This window comes from Protopterus annectens, chromosome 6.part0 (genome assembly GCF_019279795.1).
Source record: "Protopterus annectens isolate FY-2018-M chromosome 6.part0, PAN1.0, whole genome shotgun sequence".
Lineage (NCBI taxonomy): Eukaryota > Metazoa > Chordata > Ceratodontiformes > Protopteridae > Protopterus > Protopterus annectens.
In genome coordinates, this window is record NC_056737.1 from 1,619,477,695 (window position 1) to 1,619,500,822 (window position 23,128).

Below are 23,128 nucleotides of genomic sequence, written 5' to 3' on the forward strand. Positions count from 1 at the left end.
CTGGGTCACTTCACTCACCGATGAGCTCATTGAGTTGATCTCTCTGCTGGCAAGGATGGCCCCTGATTGCATTCAGTCGATCCACCAGAGACCTGACAAAATTATCACTGCCCCCCCAGAATAAGCCATTCTGGACAAAAGGTTTGGCTGTGGATGCCATGGTCATGGTGGCAGCCACAAAAAAAATGAACTAGCAAAGGAAAGTTCTTCTATCCATCTTCCCAACAAGGAGTCCCGGACAATGAATAGATTTGTGAAGTGAGTTTATGCATCAGCAAACTTTGCATTACAGTCCTTGAACTGCCTGGCACACTTCACTAGAGGTCAGAGGGATTTGATTTAAGAACTTTCAGATATCCTTTCAGGAGCCGTTTCTGAAGAGGTTCGGGAATCTGTTACCTTTCAGTTGGTCATCCTAAATTCAGTTTCTAATTCTTCCATGAGGCTAATTTCAGAATTACCAGAGCAGTAGGGTCAGGCATTGTCATAAGGAAACACGCTTGGATGTGCTTGTGTGATTTTGCAGAGCCCTTTAAGTCTTCATTCGTCAGTGCTCCTTTTGACGCCATGCCATTATTTTTCCTTAAAGTTAAAGACACATTGACCAGGTGTGAGAAAGATGGGAAAACCCTTTCTGCTGTGGGCATACGTTTTTCCACTCCTCAAAGATCATTTTCAAGGAATCAGCGTAGTGGTGGAAAAAATATGATTCAGGAAATCCCAAGGTTCTTCTCAGGACACACATGGTGGTAGTTCCCCCAAGGGGAAAGGGGGAAACTTTAATGGGAGACACTACCCTCATGGCAGAAGGGGCCTGCAAAACCAAGGGTACAGAGATTCTTTCTTTAATAAACCCTTTCAGCACTCCTGAAGACCAGCTGGCATAATGGTTAAGGTCTTCGCCTCCCATGCACAAGGCACAAGGTTCGATCCTAACCTCTGACCAGTGCCTGTTTGGAGTTTGCATGTTTCCCTGTGTCTCCTTGAGGTTTCTCCCATGTTCGAAAAACATGAGTGTTTCCATCTCAAACTGACCAATGAATGGAGCTGTGTGCAGCAGCACAGACTCTGCATGGTGCCCTATAGGGGGAAGAGTTGTACAGACCAACCGCTATGGCCATCTGCTGTGGTGTGCAGTATCCTCAAGATAGGAGTACACAGATCATAGACTGTGTGCCATGGCAGGGCTAGCCACTCTGTGTAAAATATGGCAGTAGGTGATTCAGTCATGTTGACTAATGTCTCCAAAATGGGCATGAGTAGTTACCGGTGATAAGTGGGTTGAGGACCTGGCCTACTCTGACCTATGCCAGGGACCCTTGCTAACGGTGGGAGGGGTATACGTGCCCCTGTTGGCCAGTTTGTGCTCTCCATAAAGCCCAGCAGCTCTGAATCAGTAAGATACTGGCCGACCGGTGTCTAGTTGCCCAGCCTGGGTTACCTGGGATAGCTCTGTTGAGCAAAAGCTGGAAGTAAAACCAACCAACCAACCTGCCAAACATGAACTCAGAATTGCTGCACTTATTGTAGGTTCACTGACAGGACGCAGCTTGGAAGTGGATGACATGATGATACTGAGGTGGCTGAACAGCCTATGTATCCAAGAGATTAGATGGAAGGGCAGTACGGCAAAGCCACTTGGCTTGAGATCCAGACTCTACTACTCAGGAGGGGGGACAGACTAGAAATGGTGTAGGAATTGTGATGAGAAAAGGCTTCAGAAGACAGTGAGGGATATCATCTGAATTAATGACAGACTCATGGCAATCAGACTCCAGTGAATTGATAGGGCAGTATTCATAATCTCAGCCTATGCCCCACAGCAGGGTTGTGATGCATTGAGAGTGCATTCAGACAGCAGTTTCAGGACCTACTAGATAAAGTAGGACAACAAGAGTTGGTGTTGATAATCAGTGACTTGAATGCACATATCAGGACAAAAAGAACAGGATATGAGGACTGTGTGAGTCCACATGGGTGGGGCAACAGGATTAAAGAAGGAGTAGCCATTCTAGACTTCTGCCTGTCAAATGGCTTGATAGTAGCCAACACATGGTTCAGAAAGAGAGACAGTCACAAGATCACATACAAGAGTAGCCAACATGCAACTCAGGTAGACTTCCTCCTAGCAAAGAAAAGGCACTGGGGTAGAATCCATGATTGTAAGCTCATCCCCAGTGAAACAGTCGACCCACAGCATAAACCACTAGTTGACACAATCAGCTGCAAGCAGCGGTCATAGTAGGCTCTAAGGTCAACAGAGACCAGGCTGACGACCTGGAAGTTGACTGAAGAGAAAGTACAAAGGTTCAAGGAATTACTCAGGGCTCTAGCGCCCCAAGAAGAGGTGGAAATAGGTGGAGTTAAACAAGAATGGCAGCGCCTAAAAATAGCATGTGTTAGGACTACAGAAAAGGTATGTGGCCAAGCCAGGTATGGAAATAAGGTACATAAGGAAAGCTGGTGGAGGAATGCAGAAGTCCAGTAAGTCATCAAAAGAAAGAAGGAGTGCAGGAAGAAGTGGGAGATAGAAAAGACTGACCAGGCTAGGAAGGACTACTGGTTGGCTAACAAAGAAGCAAAGAAAGAAGTTGCAATAATAAAGAATAGGGCATCGAAGGCACTCTACCAACTGCTGGAAAGTGACTCAGTAAGTGGCACAAAGAAACTATATTAGGTTGCAAGGCAAAGACAGAAAGATAAAGAAGATAGTCAGACACCCTTCATAAGGGATGCCAGCAACAACCTGTTCACCAGTCCTCAGGATGTCAAAGGCAGATGGAAGGAGTATTTCCAGCAGCTTCTGAATGAAGAAAACCCCACAGAAGCTGTACTGCCCCAGAAACAGTCTACGATGAGAGAAGATGAGGAGCCCACTCTAGAAGAAGTAAGAACTGCACTAAGGAAAATTAAGTCAGGGAAAGCAGCAGGCTCAGATGAGGTCACAGCAGATATGATAAAGATGCTGGGCGAGATAGGGGAGAAATGGCTCCATAGCAGTATGGTGAGAAAGGTGTATCCCAGATGATTAGAGAATAAGCATACTTATGCTAGTGTGCAAGAACAAAGGGGACATGCACAAACTGTGGGCAGTACAGAGGCATCAAACCCCTATCACATTGCTTGAAAGTTCTGGAGAGGGTGATTGACAAATGGAGAGCAGAATGTAAGCTGGGAGATGAGCAGTTTAGATTCAGGTCAGGATGCAGCACAATTGATCCAATGTTTGCAGTGAGACAGAAGAAGCTGGAGATGAGGAGGGTCTATGTCAAATAAATGAACGCTTGAAATGTCGATCGTCATATGGTTGAGACTATATGATCGACATTTCAAGTGTTCGAAGGTTGACTTTAATGGCGCTGTATCGTGCAGAATGGGAAAATTTTCCTTTCCTGCACTGAAGTGCGGTCTCGGAGTTGGTATATTTAAGTAGGGGAGTTAGGGGGTGCAGGGAGGCTTCCCCATCTGCTCGCACTGTTATTTTTTTTATATATATGATGTATTCGAACTTTCAAATATTGACCATATGGTCTCGAACATATGGTATTCGACATTTTGACTGTTCGAATATATAACATAGACCCAATGAGGATAGAGTCGAACTTTGCATTCCTAGACTTGGAGAAAGCATATGACAAAGTCTCAAGAAAGCTGATATGGGCAGTACTGTGGTGGTTTGAAGTCCCAGAAGCATTGGTAGAATTAGTGCGTGCTATGTACAAGGACCCAATAACTCAAGTACGAACAGTGTTTGGCCTCACAGAGGGGCTCCCAGTGGGAATGGGTGTACACTAGGGTTCAGCTCTGAGCCCAGTGCTGTTCATACTGGTGATGGACTACATTAGCAAACAGGTGGGAGGGACAGATCTACAAGGTTGCTGTATGCAGACAGTGTGGTATTACAGGCAGACTCTGAGCTAGAACTCCAGCTAAGGATAGGAGAATGGAATGCAAACCTGAAGGCACGTGGGATGAAACTAAGCACAGATAAGACAGTGGTAATTGTGGCAAATTGGGGAAATCAGAAGAAGCTGAGAAAAGAGATAGAAGGGAAGATAGTGGAACAGGTAAAATGCTTCAAGTATTTGGGAGGGGTGGTTGAAGAGAAGGGAAGTCTAAATGAAGAGGTCAAAGCTAGAATCAGAGGGGCTGCAGCCAACTGGTACAGAGTGTGAGGTGTAGTCTATGACAGAAGAATGCCAAGGAAGCTGAAAAGTAAGGTGTACAAGACAGTGGTGCGATGAGTACTACTGAATGGCACAGAAACCTGGGTGGTAAAGGCAGAACAGTTGAAGAAGCTAGAGGTGATGGAAATTAAGTGCCTGAGAAGGGTGGTAGGATGCACACTGTGGGACAGACAAAGAAATGAAGACATAAGTGCAGAAGCCAGAGTAGCTGCTGTTGCAGAAAAGATCAAAGAGAACAGATTACAGTGGTTTGAACACGTGCAGAAAATCAAAAGACAGTCTGGTGAGGAAGATTTGGGACAGACAGGAAGAAGGTAAGAGGAATTGAGGGCGTCCAGCAAAGAGATGGATGGGTTGTGTGAAAGAAGATCTGCGACAGTCAGGCATGAGTGTTGAAGAAGGCAGGAGTGTGGCACTGAATTGAGAGAGTTGGCGACAGTTAACATGATACCCCGACCCCATGTAGAAAAAGAAATTGGGAAAAGGGGGCTGATGATGATTCAGTGCTCCTGAAAGGAGGCCTGATTTTGCTTCTCTGGAGACAGTTGGGGGTCATCGGTCCCTGCATCAGAGAACCTGGTTTCAAATTAATTCCAATACATGGGTGCAGAGGATTATATCCAGAGGTTATATTATACCATTTTCCGTTTCTCTGTCCGCTTACAATAAAATTCCAGATGTTCCACCCACTCAAAGGGAACAAGCAGCAATGCAAATATACAAATGCTGCTAAAAAAAGAGTCATCCAGGAGGTCCCACCAGACCAGAAAGAATCTGGAGTTTACTCAAGGTTCTTTTTAGTGCAAAAAGTACAGGGGACTGGAGACCAATTTTGGATCTTAGCAAATTAAACAGATCTTTTTGGCGATCCAAATTCTGGATGGTCACAGTTCAGTCCATTCTTCCTTTTTTGGAACAGGGCTACTGGATGTATTTTAGAGACCTTCAGGAGGCGTACAACCACATAAAGATGCACAGATAATCCAGAAGATTCTTGCTTATCTGGCTGGGAACCAGTCACTACCAATTCAGAGTACTGCCCTTTGGCCTCACCACAGCCTCTAAGGTGTTCACCAAGTGCATGGCAGTAGTAGCAGCTCACATGAGACTGCAAGGATCCCATTATTTCCATATTTGTTTGACTGGCTCATCACTGCCACAACCAGATATCAACTACTAAAGGCAAGAAAAAAAGTTCTGCATACATGCTGTTTCCTGGGCATAACCATAAATTGCAAAAAATCGCATCTGTTGCCAACACAAATACTAGATTTCATTGGGGCTTCCTTAAACACAAAGATCACAAGTCTGTTTCAAAGTCAGAAAAATAATCAACACCAACAAAATCCCAGCAAGATTAGTTCTTCAAGTGTTAAGAGTCCATGGCAGCATTGATAACACTTTGTCCCCTTGGCCAGATTTCACATGACAATTTTACAATGGCTTCTTGCAACACAGTGGTCCAGTCTTTATCAACCAATATTAATACCGATTATAATCGCCACTATCTGCAAAAGAGATCTCACATGGTGGATTCAATCAGATCAAATTCTGCAAGGTCATCCTTTCATTCACCCACAGCCCAAGGCCTCAATAACCACAGATGCTCCCCAGCTAGGTTGGGGGGGGGGGCATTGTCTGGGGAGAATGGTTCATAGCACTTGGTTTGCAGTAGAGGCCTGTTTGCACATCAGTATCCTGGAGATGAGAGCAATTCTTTTAGTGTTGAAGGCCTTCTAAGATGCTCTTTCCTCAGGGACAGTCACAATTCAAATGGACAGCATGTCAGTAGTTTATTACATCAACAAACAACAAGGAACCAGATCATACCCATTATGTGGAGGCGCTCTCAGAGTGTGACAGTTGGTGATCTCTTGCAACCATTTTCTCATAGCAGTGCACATTTTGGTAAAGTCCATTGTGATAGCAGACAAACAGAGCAGGTGCATACCTTTACCTAATGAATGGTCCCTCAATTAGAAATGGGGTCAGCCATGCTGCAGTTTATTTGCCTCTCCCCTAAGCAACAAGTGCAGCTACTTTTTTGCCCTGATTACCCCCAAAGGGGAGTTACCAAGGGATGCTCTCCTTCACAGTTGGCCCCCTGGTCTTCTATATGCCTTTCCACCAATTCCATTAATTCCCAAATCTCTACATAAAGCAATCAGGTTGAAGAGCACAGTTATCCTCATTGCACCTTATTGACTATGACAGATTTGATTCCCCTTCCTTTGGCCTCACCTAATTCGACAGCCTTGGATTTTGGATCCATTGCCAGATCTCCCATCTCACCTAACAGGCATGGTACATTCGGACATTCCAAATCTCAAGCTGACAGTTTGGCTTCTCCAATTCCATTAGTAGCCAGACAACCTGTGCTGTGTTCCTCTGATCGACACATATTGCTGTAAGCCTTCTACATAAAAGCTTTACTCTAGTTATTGGAAGATATTTGCATATTGGGTGCTCCAGAATGACATGGAACCTTTTTCAGTTCCAGGTCATGACATTCTCCATTTTTTTAGCTGTGCTTTTTAATGAAGGAGCTTTGGCTTCCACAGTCAGAGCACATTTAGCAGCTATATCCAATTTTCACATTGGCTTTCAAGGCTCTTCAGTCGCTTCTCACAAGCTTTGTAAAGCTTTTTTGAGGGGTACTGTTCTTTTAAAGCCTCCTTACAAAGATCCTTCTCCACCTTGGGACCTGAATTTGTTGTTGCAAGCAGCCACTCAATCTCCCTTTGAACCTGCAAATGAGTGTGATATTAAGTTCCTGACTTGAAAAACAAATTTCTTGGTGGCAGTAATTTCTGCAAGAAGAATTTCAGAGATTCACACTTCTAAACCTCCAATCTAATTTTTCACAAAGATAGAGTCTTGCTCAGGACCAACCCCTCTTTTCTACCTAAGGTGGTTTCAGAGACCAATATCAACCAATGTATTAACCTGCCAGTTTTCTTCCCCAATTTCTCTAACAGAGGTGAATATTGCGTACATTTGCTGGATGTTTACAGACAATTAAGATTCTGCCTTCATAGAACAAAGAGTTCAGGAAGTCAGACCAATTGTTTGCCCCCTTCTCCCATTACCAGACTGGGAAAAACCTGTTACCAAAGTAACTTTAGCCAGATGACTCAGAAATTGTAGCTCATCCATTTATACCAAATTGAGCATTTCCTTATCAAAACCCTTGCAAACCCATTCAACCAGGGTCATAGCAACATCAGCTGTATTCTATTCTAGAGCTTCCATGGATGATATCTGTGCAGCAGAAGCTTGGGCTACTCCCCATACCTTTATTACTCATTGCAAATTGGTTCTGGTCTCCAGGGGTAGTGCATTATTCGGCTCAATAGTGCTCAGGATAGAATGAAAATTGACAACATCAGATGAAGAAGTTATGTACTCACCATAATGTTCCATCTGTGTTGTCCATTTTCATTCTTCCTCATCTCCCCACCCTCTAACCCCCTGCCCTTGACTTCTGGAAGAATGGGTAATAAATAAAATATTACCTCTTTTTTGGTATACGTTTACAGTTCAAGGTATAGTCTCCATGAAAGTATTTGTCTTTTCTATCAGTAAACTCGATTTGAGGTAATTAGGATAGGTGCATTGGGTAAGGTATGATCTCGAGAGTTTTGTGGTTCCCACGAGCTATTGTAGTGGCCAAGTCAGTTCTGAGGGTCAGAACCAAACCCACAGGTTGAGAAAATGGACTACACAGATGGAATGTTATGGTGAGTACATAACTTGTTTATTTTCCAAATGGGTGTCTAAGGCTGTTTGTTATACTTACCCCCCCCAAAAAACTATTCTATGCAGGGTCAAGGCCCTCTCTTTCAGGATCTTGGCTTCAGCTATGGCTTTTTGGAAAGGTTTGAATTCTAGAAGTATTCTAGAAGCTGCAACTTGGTCCTGTGTATATACTTCTATAAAGCACTATAAGCTTGATTCCTTCTCTAGGTCTAGATCAGGTTTTGCAAGGAGCATTCTCCAGGGGCTCCAAGACTCTTGTCCTTCCACCTCCCAAATATAGTCTTCAGACCAGTGACAGGTGGGGTACCACAGGGTTCAGTCCTGGGACCTCTATTGTTTAGTATCTACTTTTCAGAAGTACAGGCTGACTCAGAAGGTCTTTGGCTAACGAAGTTTGCAGATGACTGCAAACTAGGAGCCATAATTGAAACTCCTAACGATGTGGGCATCCTACAAAAGGGCCTCACTGAGACAGATTCCTGGTGTCAAAGCCATGGCCTCAAGCTCAATGCCAAAAAGTGCATTGTCATCCCTATTGGTAAAAACTCTGTACCCATGAACTACCACATAGGCCGTAGTCTACTTAACACCGAAAGTGTGATAAGAGACCTTGGGACACAGATGGACAGTAGTCTCTCCTTTGATAATCACATTGCCACAGTAGTCTGGAAATCCTTCTCCGTGGCACACCTCATCACAAAAGGTTTCTCATCCAGGAAAAAAGAGGTCATTGTTCCCCTCTACTCGTCACTCATTAGACCCATTATAGAGTACAACGCCCCTTTTGGTATGTACCTCACAAGACATCTACAACAACTAGAAAGGCTGCAAAAGTACCTCACAAAGAGGATTACCGGCCTTAAACAGATGCCCTATGCCGACCGTCTCAAAAAAACTCCAGCTTTATTCCGTCACATATAACCTACTCAGAGGCGATCTCTGCCTAACATACAAAGCTATGACAAACCCAGAGCATGCTCCACTTAAAGAAATCCCAATCCCTCCAAGCTACATGCTCTAGTGACCTAAACCTTGTCACCACAATAAACAGAACATGCTGGAGGGATAGATTCCTGTCCAAGAGACTTCCCATACTCTGGAACAAACTACCTATCTATATCAAACAAAGCTCCTTTTTGGCTAGGCTTATATAGGCCCTAGGGCCCTTATGCATCACTTATAATCTATCCAATCACTGTCAGTCAAACATTACATAACTCATTCAAATCCTTTTAAACCTCATTTCTTGTCTGTATGTATTGTTCCCACAGTTTCCATTTTTTTCTATGTAATTTGTTCCTACCCTTTCTAAGGATCCCATTTCCAGTTCTTTTATCTCTGTTACTATATTCACTACTTCTAGTACACTTGGTTTAGACTTTGATTTCCATTCCCTAGTAATTGTTTTTTGGCAGCCACCATAATTAGAGACAGTAAGTCCTTACTATGTCTGGGCAATTTTGAATCTGTATCATAGCTCAAAAAAGTCATTTTCTTAGTCATACCAATTTTTCTTGCCTAATGTTTGGTCTGCAAGTTGCCCTCTTATTGTTTACTCACTTTATAGTCTGTCTTTACATGAAAATAATTGCCATTGGGGGTTGAGAACAGTTTCAGCACCTGATGTCAAATATACTAGGTATGTCACTGTGGGTAAGAGAGGAGTGGGGGAGATTGAGGCAGGATGTAGCACTGGAGATGTATTAAACCAGAACTGTTAAGATTAGTTACTTTTCTTTACAGCTGTACTCTGCAAGATCTGTGTGCAATAACCTGGCATACAGTGTTGGGAAACTGAACACTGCTGACAGTGGAACAAAGTTTATGCCTGGTACGGTCAAGGAGGTAGTCACTGTAAGACTGACATATGCCAAACACGTCAATTAGATTAGTGGTTTAATTGCTGTGAGTGATTCAGACTGCTCAGTGATAGATGCAGGCAGGTATTAGGCTTCCATATGTACTGGGCTTGGACAGTCTGCAAGGTAAGAGGCTGTTAGATCTGTTAAATTTGGGTGCTGAATGAGATTGAGTAATCTGCATGCCATATCTTTGTACTGCTGGGTGCACATAGGAGAATGTAGTAGAAAGCAATACTTTCTAGGTAACATTGTGAACAAAGCTAGTCATTGAAGTACTTTATTTCAGCATGTATGATAAAACTTCAGAATGAGCTTTGTTATTGTGACTGAGGACATTTCATTCTTTTTGCATCCATGTGTATTTTTCATATTTAATGTGCATCTAGTGTTTGCACATCCAGTAAAAATCCATAGTTTATTTTGTCTTTTTTTTCCCTTCAACTTCTGCAGTTTTTTTTCTGACTAGTCATATGTAAGTCAGAAAGGTTAACTTATGTCTGAGTAATTTAAAAAACATGAAATGTAGACTTTCCTTTAATAAACCATATATAACAATAAAACCTGCTAGAATAATTTTCAACACTTTGCTGGATAGTTGTTAAAAGTGATGTACATTTGTAGTGATGATGAAACATCAGATCGTGTTTGTGACATTGTGTGTTCTTTTGCAGTGATAAAGACTGGAGAGAGTGGGATGACTGTGTTCAGACTGCTTTCTAAACAGTCTGGCTGGATCTGGGTCCAGGCAAATGCCCGATTGGTTTACAAAGGAGGCCGTCCAGACTGCATCATTGCTAGGCAGCGTGCTCTTACGTAAGTGGGGTCTTTTTGTTTTCAATTTTTTTATCTGTGTGTTGGTTTCCAATTTTCTTCTGACTATATCATCTTACATTCTATCATTTATTACTGAAATAGTGTTGGTAACAGGGAAGGTTCAATGAAGGACCTTCCAGTTCTACATTGTCAGGTAATTTTTAAGGTGTTATTGGGAGATACACTGTTTTATTTATTTATTTTTCATCTAATGTGTAATAATAAGGCCTGTACTGTAGACTTTTAGGAAGGACAGTAGATGCAGTTGCATTTCATGTTATAGGGAAATATGACCTATTTAACATGACATCTGTCTTGTGGAAGTGACTGTAAGGCATCATTTAAGCTGCAGGTGAAGTAACACCTTAAGGCAAGCAGTCTGTATGATCAAAATTAATAATTTATAGAATAGATAAAAGGGGTGGACAGTAGGGAAGTGAGTAATCTTGGGATTATCTCAGCTTGCCAGATTCATGGGGTGGTCTCAGTTTGCCAAATAAACAGCATGAGTATAATTTAGGAGGCATTGACAGAGATGGGTCATAAAAATGAGAACCTGGAAAGTGATATTCTTGACATGACTCTCACTATGCAGAAGATATAAGAGGTGGACAGAAGGGAAATAGTGGAAGAAGTGAGCTTGCCACAGAACGGTTCAGAATGTGTTAGAAATAATGCATGCATATGTTAGAAACCCATGTGCAGTGTTACTTGTTCAGTGACACTGTACTGGAGAGTAGTGTTGCCAATGCCAGGGTGCAGAATTACCTTTGTTTGTATGCTTGAATTGGATTATTCATCAACTCCTGTCACTTCTTTTGAACAAGTGAAAATATACAGAATCTTTTTTTGTTTTGTGGATGACTAGAGGGAGCACAGTAGTATTATAAAACAAATGTGGAAATGAAGTGGTCCTCATAAAATTAGCATTTTGCATTTCTTACTAATTTTTTTCTGATGTGGCCAGTGGTTACTGCATTTTTAGAAGAGTCACATTCTCCAATGTGCAGAAGAGAGCCAGTGACAAGATTTAAGGGAATAAAAAAAACATAACCCCAAGGGATATTCTCCACCTATCCCTAGATAATGTAATTGTTGAAAAATTTCTCTTGTTCTGTATCTTTTGGAGGCTATGATGGGTGTGTGTGGTTACCTTCTGTTAGACATTTCTTCAATACTTTGGCCTTTGATTTATTTTATTTACAATAATTTAATCATATTTAGGTTAGTGTTACAAACAGTTGGGTTTGACATAATGGTTAGGGTTTTCACCTCATAGGCATATGGAACAGGGTTTGATTTTAAGCTCACATTATTGGCTAGGCTTAAAGTGGCTCTTCATGCCAGTTAGGTTAGTATTCACCTATGAACCTATGAATCTATAAAGTGCTCTACTCATGTGAGAATACTGAGAGATGGTCTTAAATTAGATAAGAATAATAATAGGGCAACTTGTGAGAAACCTGAATTAAATAGGGTAGAAGAGCTGTGAAATAAAAAGAAGAGTTGGGTGGAGCAGAAAAAATTGTCAGGAAAAACATATCCAGCTTTCCAGTTTATAGGTTCATAGGTTCATAGGTAGATTCTAGGCTATTGGCCCTACAAGCCTAGCCAAAAATGTACCCTGGCTTTCGCCACCCAAGAAAATTATTTTCCTGTGCCCCTGTCAAGTAGAACCACAGAAGTGATCCCCGGGGTGAATTTCCTATTACCCATCCAATCATCAAGATTTTTCTTGAAGAGTGCTAATGAGGAGCTCTGTTTGACATAGATAGGTAGTCTGTTCCAGAGTATGGGAAGTCTCTGGGACAGGAATCTATCCCTCCAGCGTGTTCTGTTTATTGTGGTGACAAGGTTTAGGTCCCTAGAGTGTGTAGCTCGGAGGGATTGGGATTTCTTTAAGTAGAGCATGTCCAATAGCTGTGGGTTTGACATAGCTTTGTATGTTAGGCAGAGATCGCCTCTGAGTAGGCGATATGCGACGGAGTAAAGCTGGAGTTTTTTGAGACGGTCTGCGTAAGGCATCTGTTTGAGGCCAGTAATCCTCTTTGTGAGGTATTTTTGCTGCCTTTCCAGTTGTTGTAGGTGTCTTGTGAGGTACATACCAAAAGGGGCGTTGTACTCTATAATGGGTCTAATAAGTGATGAGTAGAGGGGGACAATGACCTCTTTTTTCCTGGATGAGAAACCTTTTGTGATGAGGTGTGCCACATAGAAGGATTTCCTGACCACTTTGGCGATGTGATTATCAAAGGAGAGACTACTGTCCACCTGTTTCCCAAGGTCTCTTATCACACTTTCAGTGTTAAGTAGACTACCGCCTATGTGGTGGTTCATGGGTACAGAATTTTTACCAAAGGGGATGACAATGCACTTTTTGGCATTGAGCTTGAGACCATGTCTTTGACACCAGGCATCTGTCTCAGTGAGGCCCTTTTGTAGGATGTCCACATCGTTAGGAGTTTCAATTATGGCTCCTAGTTTGCAGTCATCTGCAAATTTAGTTAGCCAAAGACCTTCTGTGTTAGCCTGTACTTCAGAGAAGTAGATACCAAACAGGAGAGGACCCAGGACTGAACCCTGTGGTACTCCACTTGTCACTGTTCTGAAGTCTGATTTGGAATCTGCTACTTTCACAGTGTGGGTTCTTTCAATAAACCAGTTGGCAACCCATCTTGTGACATAGGGATTTATACCTAGTTTAGTGAGTTTATCTATAATTCCAGAGTGGGGGGGGGGTGTCGAACGCCTTGGCGAGATCTAGATAGGCTGTGTGAACCACCTTACCCTCATCTATGGCTTTGGTGACTACTTCAAAGAAATCTATCAGGTTTACAGACATGATCTGCCTTTTACAAACCCAAACTGTGTGGGGTCCAGGGTTTGGAGATCTCCAATGTCTTTGTTTATGAGTTCCATGCTGATACATTCCATGGACTTGCAGACGAGGCTCGTCAGGCTAATGGGGCGGTAGTTCCCGGGGTCTGTTGTGGACCCCCCTTTGTGGAGTGGGATAACTGTCGCGGTGCGCCATTCAATGGGCACAAAGCCTGAGGTGAGGCTATGATTCAACATGGTACTTAGGTGGGGTGCCAGTTCATTCTGTAGTTCATGTAGAAGGCAGCCTGGGATGTTGTCAGGTCCCATGGATGCTGTGTTCTTGGCTTTGGAGAGTGAAGTTTTTACCTGTGCAGCCATGATTACAGGAACTTTGCATTCTTCTGGTATAAAGATGGACCCTTTAGGGGGTGAGAGGGGGGTAAAGTTAGCACTGAACCTATCTGCCAGGATGTTGGCAATATCAGTTGTTCTGTATATTTAGTGTCATTGTGCTGTAACTCAGAGCAGATCTGAGTGTTGCCATTGAGATTTTTGACATAGCTATAGAATGCTTTGTGGTTGTCTTTAGAATCAGTGGCAATTATGTTTTCATAACTAGCTTTGGAGGATTTTATGAGGGATCTCAGCTTCTTACTGACGCTGACCAAGGAGTTCCTCCAATCATGGGATTTTACTCTTTTTTGCAACAGTTTCTTTCTTCTGTTGTAGAGTTTGTTTATGGAAAAAGACCACCAGATTGGCTTCCTTTTTTTTGAGGATAGCATCTTGGTTCTGTTGGGGATAGTACGATCCATGCACTCGTGTAAGTGCTTATAAAGTGCATTTGTGTAGGATTCAGCAGTCGTACCTCTATTGTCCATCTGCATGGGTGTCATGAAGTTTGCCACTTCTGTCTTAAGAAGCGTGAAATTGGCTTTGGAGAAATTTTTTACGGTTGTTTTCCTAATGGGGGATGGGAGCGGGATGTGGATGTCTAGGGTGATTAGCTTGTGGTCGGATCTGATCAACGAGGAGCTGACCTCTGGTGTGGAACACCGGTCACCCATGTTGGTGATGACCAGGTCTAGGATATTGCTGCCTCTGGTGGGGGTGTGGATAAGTTGATCCAAATTGTTGGAATTGATGATTTCCAGAAAACGTTGAGCAAAAGAGTTGGTACATGAGTAGTTTTCCCAGTTAATGGTAGGGTAGTTGAAATGACCCATTATTAGAGTGTTGGGTTGTACCTTAATATTTTCCAGTGTATCAAGAAAAGGGGAGTGGGAATCCTGGGGCATGGTGGGGGGTCTCTAGCAAGCTACAATCTGGATTGCAGTTTTGCCCAGAGTTAGTTGAACTTGGATAATCTCGGATGCATTATGCTGAGCAACTAGCTTGGAGGTGTGGATATCCTTAATGAATATGAACACGCCTCCACCTTTAGTGTTTCGGTCCTGGTTTGGTGGCCGAAAGGTGTGGTATGAATTATAGCCTGGTAATACAGGGGTGCTCTCTGGAGCTTTGAACCAGGTCTCTGTCACTGCACAGATGTCAATGTTCTCCATTTTAAGGAGTGCCTCGAGTGAGTGCATTTTGAGGTTTAGACTTCTAGCATTGAGTAGCATTACCCTCAGATTTTGCTTGCTTGTACCTGTTACGGTGGTGAATTTGTCATTTGAACCTTGCCTAAAAAAGGCACTATAGGGGTGGCAAGAGCCTTTGCCAGTATCCGGAATCCCAAGGGCGACAGGTGCAGGCCATCTCTGGCAAAGCAGCATGGTCTGTCGTTCATGTCATCCCAGGCAGACAGATACTGGATTCCCTTAGAATGACACCAGAAGCTTAGCCAATTGTTAAAGTCAGTCATTTTGTCCTTGTACTGTGGTGTCATTCTGGGTGATGACAGGATGGTACTCGGGGCTAGGGTCATACCGGCCTGGGCTACAAGATCAGAGAGCTCCTCCATGTCTCTTTTCATGTAGTCCAGGGAGGTACGTCTCAGGTCATTCACACCAACATGGACAATGACAGAGTCATATTTGTACTTGTTGTGGAGTGACCTGAGTGCGTGTGTTATGTGGCGGATCCTGGCACCTGACAGGCAGCTGACAGTAACTTTTTCCTTGTTTAGCCTGGTGAGTGGAACATCAGTGTGCCTGACTATAGAGTCACCTATGACTACAGTGTTGGGTACATTATGCCTTATGGGCTGTAGTTGAGTGGCACACTGAGTATGTGGGCTATGTGTCATTTGGGTTGTGTTGGGGGGTGAAGGTTGCTTGCATTTCTGCTTTGGAGGTCTTTGTTGTTTGGGCAGATTAGTAATGAGAGCCTCCGCGAATGTAGGTGTGTGTTTTGGTAGTGTAGGTTTTGAGGGACTATGTGATGAGTGTGGTGCGGTGCAAGTGTTTACCTTCTCCTCTTGACTGTCTAGGCCAGTCTTTGGTAAAGAGAGCTTTGCTTCCAGTTTGGCTATATAAGTGCATCTCTCACAGGTCATAGTGTTGGGTGGTAGGAGGAGAGGGTTGTCTGTGTACATGAGGCAATTGCTGCATTGTCCCAAGATGCCCGGATTCATCAGGTAGACAGGAGAAAACACCGGGAGCTGACCTTTAGAGATGCCTGAATAGGTGTTTATTTATTAAGTACTAAAAACTGTTTTCCTCTAGACAAGTGAGGGAAGTTGAGTGCTGTAGTAATTTGTAACTTATTTACTGCTTACAATGAGTTCTGAACAAGTGCTGAGATCAAAGAAACAGATGAGTGCTAAAACTAAAAAGCAGGCTAGTTGCAAGGGAAATTTTGAAAAACAGACTTTATGGCGCCAGGATTAGTTTAACCCCAGTTAAGTGTGTGTGTGTGTGGGGGGGGGGCTTAGGAGCTCACAAACAGTCCTGGACACAGCAAATCCATATCTCACCTGCCACAGGAAAAGGCAGGAAAGCTTAGAATTTTTTTTCCAGTAAAGTGGAAATGGAGAAAGCTGGAACAGAAGTTAATTCAACATTAATAATCTGAGTGGTTTGGCCTTCACAAATGTTCTCTATTAGATTGAGTGAACTAATGACACTAGACTGGGAGGAGTGTCACAGATCAAATATACAGTATGGGCGGGCAACTGCAAAACCACCAAGTATAAGAACACACAACACTGGAGTGGGTGGGTGTGGAAGAAAATACAGTTCCTAGCTTTAGCCACTAAATGAAAGTTTTAAACAGATCAAGGAGCAGACTCGAGAATGCTTTTAACAGACAAAAATGCACAGAAAAGTTTGGATAGAGCAGTCACAAACAGAAAATACAACTCTCAGTATGAAAAAGCAGTTTACAGTTAAGTAATGTTAAAACAGTTTAAAACAGTACATAAATGCAGTGAAACAATAAAAAAAGCTTTTTAAAAATATAGTAGATCAACTGTATAGCACAATTATAAGCGTTTCAGAAGTGCAATTCAGTGAAATAAGTGTAAGAAATAACTTAGCCTGCTCTTGGAATCTTAAGGAATTTCCACTTATGCAATGCAATCCAGAGCCTGACAATACAAGCAGAACCTTTATATAAGACACAGGGTTTATATAGCAGTAAGAATGGAAGAGTTGGAAGATCAGATTACTACTCAGTCCCTGCTATTACCCAATTACTCGTACTACAGAAGGTCAGGAGGCCTTGTTAGTCTCAATAATAATGAAGACAATCAACAGAAAATGGCTGCCAGAAACACAAACAAAACTTCCAGCCTACACAACAGGCCTCTATCAAGATTATGCCACCTGTGCAGAACACAGAAACCTCACTTTAAAAGCATAGAAAGAACACCCACAAAGAGAAAATCCAAGTCTCAGCATGAAAAAGCAGTTTACAGTTTAGTAATTTAAATAAAAAGATTTAATTATAGTAATGCATACTATTACAGTTCCTAGCTGTAGCCACTAAATGAAAGTTTTAAACAGATCAAGGAGCAGACTACAAGTTATGTTGGGGGGGGGGGGGTGTACCTTTCCAGAAGTGGGTTCTAAATGACCAAGGCTGTGATGGAGAGAAGGAAAAGGAGAAAGAATATTATGCTGGGGTTTAGATAAGTGGAGATCAGAAGGAGAAGTAGTAACATGCTGGAGGTCAGATGTGAAACTACGTGAGAGAGAGATCAGAAGGTAGTGGTAGAGTGCTGGAGTTCAGATGTGTGACTGTGTTATAGGGACTAGGAAATGTGCTGAACAGGCTGTTTGTTTCAGGTTTTATGGAAAGTGGTCAAGGAGAGCAGAGGGATATGAACATGTTTAGTACTGACTGAACATGAGATGGAAAAGCCTCTCATGAAATTTAATCTGCACACTAAACATTGGCTGAATTACTTGTTCTGTTATTTGTTGAAAAACTCGAGACTATGCCCCTTCTACAATCACACAAACGTGTTTCAGCCATTTCTTGTTTATTGCATGTTTGATGGGGGGACTAGCTAATGGCAGCCACTATACCCTTTCATGGGGTGAGTTGGTGTCTGCTAGGGGAGGTGATACAGGTGGCATCACTTTGTAGTAGCTTTGAAGGTCATTATCAGCATTATCCATTTTACAGATGTCCTGTCTGGTTAGCCTCACTCAGTTCTGCACCTTAGTCACCTCTTCAGTGAGGCAGAACATAGAAACCTGGTGGACATGGTTTATTTGGATTTGTGCCTAGCCTTCAGTGTTTGCCACCCAGGAAAACTAGGAAACTAGTAAGAAAGCTGAAGAGAACTGTGTGGGAGTTAGCCTAGTAAAATCAGTTTAGAACTAATAAAGTACTGGTATACAGTAAATGGTAGTTAGGAGCATAATGTCTTGTGAGAAGCCATAGATTAAATGGGCGATGCAAGGTTTATTGCTGGTCCAGTATTGTTTTAATGAACTTATGCCAGATATAGTCAAGCAAGACTAATTAGCAAATCTGAGATATGATGTTGTCCTTTTCATTTTTCCTTACTGATGGGTCTCGGATCCAACATCGGATCAGACTCTGCCAGATTTACGCTGCCAGTCTCAAGTTCCTCCCTCTTCTCATAATACATCACACCTTCTCTTAACTCCCCAGATCTTGTTTGCTGTGCTTTGTGTACAGACGTAGTTCTGGAGTCTCAGGACTATTAGTGATTTTAGATAATTTTTTTCAAAGAATTTTCTTCTCTAAATATATAAATATACTTTATATAGTTGTTTCCTATTTTTCTCCCCTTCCGATATATCATTAGATCTTGAAGACATTAGGGACCATTAGATCTCTTCTTTGCCTTCTTTTTGTCCCCTTGACACAACCCTTATAGTATATTGGAGTTATTCTCTAAAGTATTTTATTGTTGTTATTGAGGTTGTTTTTGTGGTGTTTCTTCTGTTAGATTCAGCCTTTAACAGTGGCTGACAAACCTACAGGAATCAAGTGATGTACTTCTTGTGAGCATAAGATCTCAAATTCAAATCCCCAGAAGAAGTAAATCTGTTGCCTAGGACCAAGGCATTTGGACACTGACTGCCTGGTGTGTGCGGCCTTTAACCCACTTGCCTTGGCCAACTGCCAGAATAAATTAATTTTGAAAGGCCTTTTATCTGCGTCTTCTTTCTCAGGGACTCAACCCCCCCCCCCCACCCAGAAGCATGCTGGCTCCAAAAGCTTCTTCAAGAGACTGTTCGGAGTCAAGTCGGAGAAGATCCAGGCCCTCAGTTCTGACTACCCCCGGATCCGAGTGGGACCAGAAAGGCATTGGATCCTAGAGAATCTTCAGATTTGTCAGCTGTGGGTTCTAGTGTCAAAACTCCTTCTTTGGATCCTTCTGCTTCAGCCCCATGTGGATCAAAGTCTGCATCAGATCCTAGGGCCTCAGATCAGGTGCCAGTCCTCGTTTCCAGCTTGAGATCCTGCAACAAGGACTTGCCTACCAACCTTCCGAATAGAACCACTCTCTGCAGCCCTTCCAGTAAAAGTCTTTCAGATACCAACTAAATCTAGGCATGCTTCTTCGGCATCATTCTCCAGGTCTTTCCAAAGTCTCACTGAAGCCGATATGGACAGTATGATGTGGAAGTTCCTCAGGGCGTAGATCCAGATGGGGTTCCTGCCATCTCCATCCCATCTAGGATCTGTGAGTGCTCCATCTCCAACTTTGCAGACTCCTTTTCCGATCCATCCCTCAATTTCGGAAACCCAAGACCCTGGTTTCCTGAGAGAGTTGAGGTCAGATCCCAGGAAGCTCCCTTTCTTATCTCCGATTGTGTCCCTTACCAGCCCTCCTCCCTTCGTTTTAGATCAGAACGGGTCCCAGATCGGTGATGTCGTCACTGACTCTGGGAGGTTGCTTTTGGCTCTGACTTTGTCAGATCCTTAGCTTCCCCTTGACGCTTTGGCCCTTGACAGCTCGGGTCTGGTTCTGTCCGGAGGCCTCAGATCCACAGCTGCCTCTGCTATCTCTCCTTTGGTAACTTTGGTGCCAAGGGAGAGGGTTTCCTCAAGTCTGTCAGCCTTCTGGGCTTCAGAAAGGGCTTTCTTCAGGATTAGGGAAGTGTCTTCTAACTCCCAGGGTCTGTCCCACCCTTCATCAGATCTGAGCACTGAGCCCATCATTCCTGCCATAGGTCAGCCTGCCCAGTGGAGCCTCCAGACCACTTCCCCCCCAGGGAGTCCCCCCTTCTTCTGATAACTGTCCGGAACACACCATGGAGGAGGTTCCTCAGAAGAAGAAGTGTAAAAAGAGACACATAGACTCCCCTTTGGTGTCCCTCACAGAGAACACCAACTTCAGTGAGGGAGAAGGATCCCCTCCCAATCACTGGCTGGAACTCCTTAGGCAAAAAGGTGTCTGGTCCTCCCAACCTCCTCCTTCTGAGGAATCATTGTTCCTGGAGGCTTTCGGGGCAGGCCCATCTACCTCCTGGCTGTCTCCCCCAGCAGATACCCTGATAGATTCAGTCTCCCACTGGGTTTGGAAGGAATCAGACATGGTGAAGCCTATCCCCAAGCACCCTTATAAGATTCTCAGCCCACCTTCCGATCATCCACATTGGAACAAAGGTATTCCAGTAGATGCTGTTTTTGCAGCAGCCATGAAGAAGGAACTGGCCGAACAAAGCTCTACTGTCTGTCTGCCAAACAAGGAGTCTCGGGCGATGGACAGACATGGAAAGCACATTTACGTCTCAACTGTTTTCACTCTAAGGTCATTAAACGTTTTGGCACACTTCATCTGTTTGTAGAGAGATCTGGTCAAGGAGCTAACCAACTCCCTTGCAGAGACCTTGTCGGAGGAAGACTTGAAGAAAGTTTCTCCCCAACTAACTGCTCTTTCCTCCCTTGCAAATTCCTCAATGAGGTTGACTTCGCACACGGCGGAAGGCACCTAGTGAGCAGCTGCTGCAGGCATAGCCATTAGGCGACAGGCCTGGATGCATCTTTGTGACTTTGTGGAGCCCTTCAAGGCATCATTCATTAATGCCCCCTTGACAGTTCCTCTTGTTTGAACCATCAGTAGAAAACACACTAACCCGCAGTGAGCAAGAAGGGATTACCTTGTCTGCCGTGGGGATCAAGTTTTTTACCACTCAGAAGACCTTTTCAAGGAATCAGCGAGGAGAGAAGAAAACTTGGTTCAGAAAATCTGAAGGATCTTTCCAGGACTCACACAGGGACAACTCCTCCAGAGACAGAGGAGGAGGTTTTATTGGCAGACACCATCCTAGAGGCAGAGAGGGTCCACAAAATCAGGGTTTCAGGAAGCTCTTTCCCAACAGACCCTATCAGTGTTTCTGAAGCGGTGCCTGACTGTTCTACTCAGGAGGCAGTCAGGGGTCATCTATCCTTGCACCCAGATGCCTGGGCAAACATAACAAACAACACCTGGGTGGTAAACATTATATCCGGAGGCTATTACATTCTCTTTTCCCTTTGTCCTCCAGGTCCCAGGAGGAAGCTCCCCAACATACTACCCAGCCAGAGAGAGTACGCTATTCAAGAGGTCCATAAACTTTTGCAAAAAAGAGTCATCCAAAAGGCCCTGACCAAACAAAGAGGATTCAGAACTTATTCTTGCTTCATTTTAGTGCCCAAGTAAACTGGGAACCTAAGACCTATATTAGACCTCAGCAATCTGAATCAGTTCATCAAGAAGTCAAAGTTCCGAATGGTTATGGTTCAGTCCATTTTGCCATTTCTGCAGAAGGACAGCTGGATGTGCTCAGTGGATCTTCAGGATGTGTACTATCTTATCAAAATAGACAGATGCTCCAGAAGGCACTTGCACTTTCGGCTGGGAGACAGTCACTACCAGTTCAGAGCACTGCCCTTTGGGTGCACCACAGCCCACCGGGTGTTTACCAAATGCTTGTCAGTGGTAGCTGCTCACCTGAGGCTAAAAGGATTCCAGGTGTTTCCCTATCTAGACGATTGCCTCCTCACTCCACCAACAAAGCATTGGCTGCTTCAGTCCATAATCTTTCTAGTGAAGATATTCAAACATCTGGGCATCACAGTAAATCTGGCAAAATCAAATTCGATTCCTGTGCAGAACCTAGAATTCATAAGGACACAGTTGAACACAATTACACAAGTGGCTTCCTTACTAAAGTATCATATAATGTCTCTAAGACAACAGGTCCAGGACATATTCGATATGTCTCCACAAGCAAAATTAATACTTCGGGCTCTGGGTTCAGTCACACCTGCAATTGTTCTACTCCCATTACCAAAGTTCTTTATGTGAGTACTTCAGTTGACAATAGCAGTTCAGTGGTCCATCCTCTACCAAACACTTTCAGTTGCCATAAAACTGTTTTCAATCTGCAGGAATCATGTGTAGTGGTGGATACAATCAGATGACTTATTTCTAGGCAGACTTTTTTCCTCTTCCCCGCTCCGATAGCTACAGTGACTGTGGATGCTTCCCAAAGTGTGTGTGTGTGTGTGGGGGGGGGGTTACCAAAGAAAATGGTCCCAGGTATGTGGTCATCAGTTGAGACAATCTGCATATCAGTGTCCTAGAGGTAAGAGCAGTCCTTCTAACGTTGCAAACTTTTCAGGACATTCTCCTTCTCAGGATGATTGCAGTTCATACAGACAACATCTATTACATCAGCAACCAAGGAGGAACCCGTTTGTATCCATTGTGCAGGGAGGCCATGAGAGTCTGGGAATGATATCTTCAGACTGCTTTCTAGTTGCAGCACACATTCCAGGGAAAACCAGCTTCCTGGCAGGTAGACTCAGCAGATCTATTCTGACTCCTCAGGAGTGGTCCCGCAATCAGTTAGTAGCAAACAAGATTTTCGGCTGTTGGGGCCAACCTTGTTGCAACCTCTTTGCCACTCCCTAAAACGTCAAGTGTAGGGAGTCACCGAGGGATGTTCTAGTCCATGATTGGTCCTGGGGTCTCCTTTATGGTTAACCTCATCTTCTTCTGATCCTGAAATTTCTACAGAAAGCCAACAGGTTGAAGAGCTGAGTACTCCTCATTGCCCCTCTCTGGCCTTGTCAGCTATGGTTCCTCTTTCTTTGGTCTCATCTAAAGTATCCTCCTTGAATAATAGATCCCAGACAGGATCTCATATTCCATCCATCAGGCATCCAACTGAATCTCCACAACCTAAAGTTGACCACATGGTTTCTCCACTTAATTATAAGAAAGTCCAGGCTCGCCCCTTCTGTCTGTGATGTAATCCTGGCCTCTCA

The 23,128-nt window shown here is 43.5% G+C and overlaps 1 protein-coding gene across 1 annotated transcript in view; it reads left to right on the forward strand.

The window, feature by feature from the left end:
* The window catches only part of LOC122804877 (aryl hydrocarbon receptor-like), a 1,212,833-nt gene that overhangs the window by 1,162,225 nt on the left and 27,480 nt on the right, over window positions 1-23,128 (forward strand). Inside the window, exon 9 of the mRNA XM_044075064.1 lies at window positions 10,480-10,621. Coding sequence (XP_043930999.1) covers window positions 10,480-10,621 — 142 coding nt within the window. The remainder of the gene's footprint in view (window positions 1-10,479; window positions 10,622-23,128) is intronic.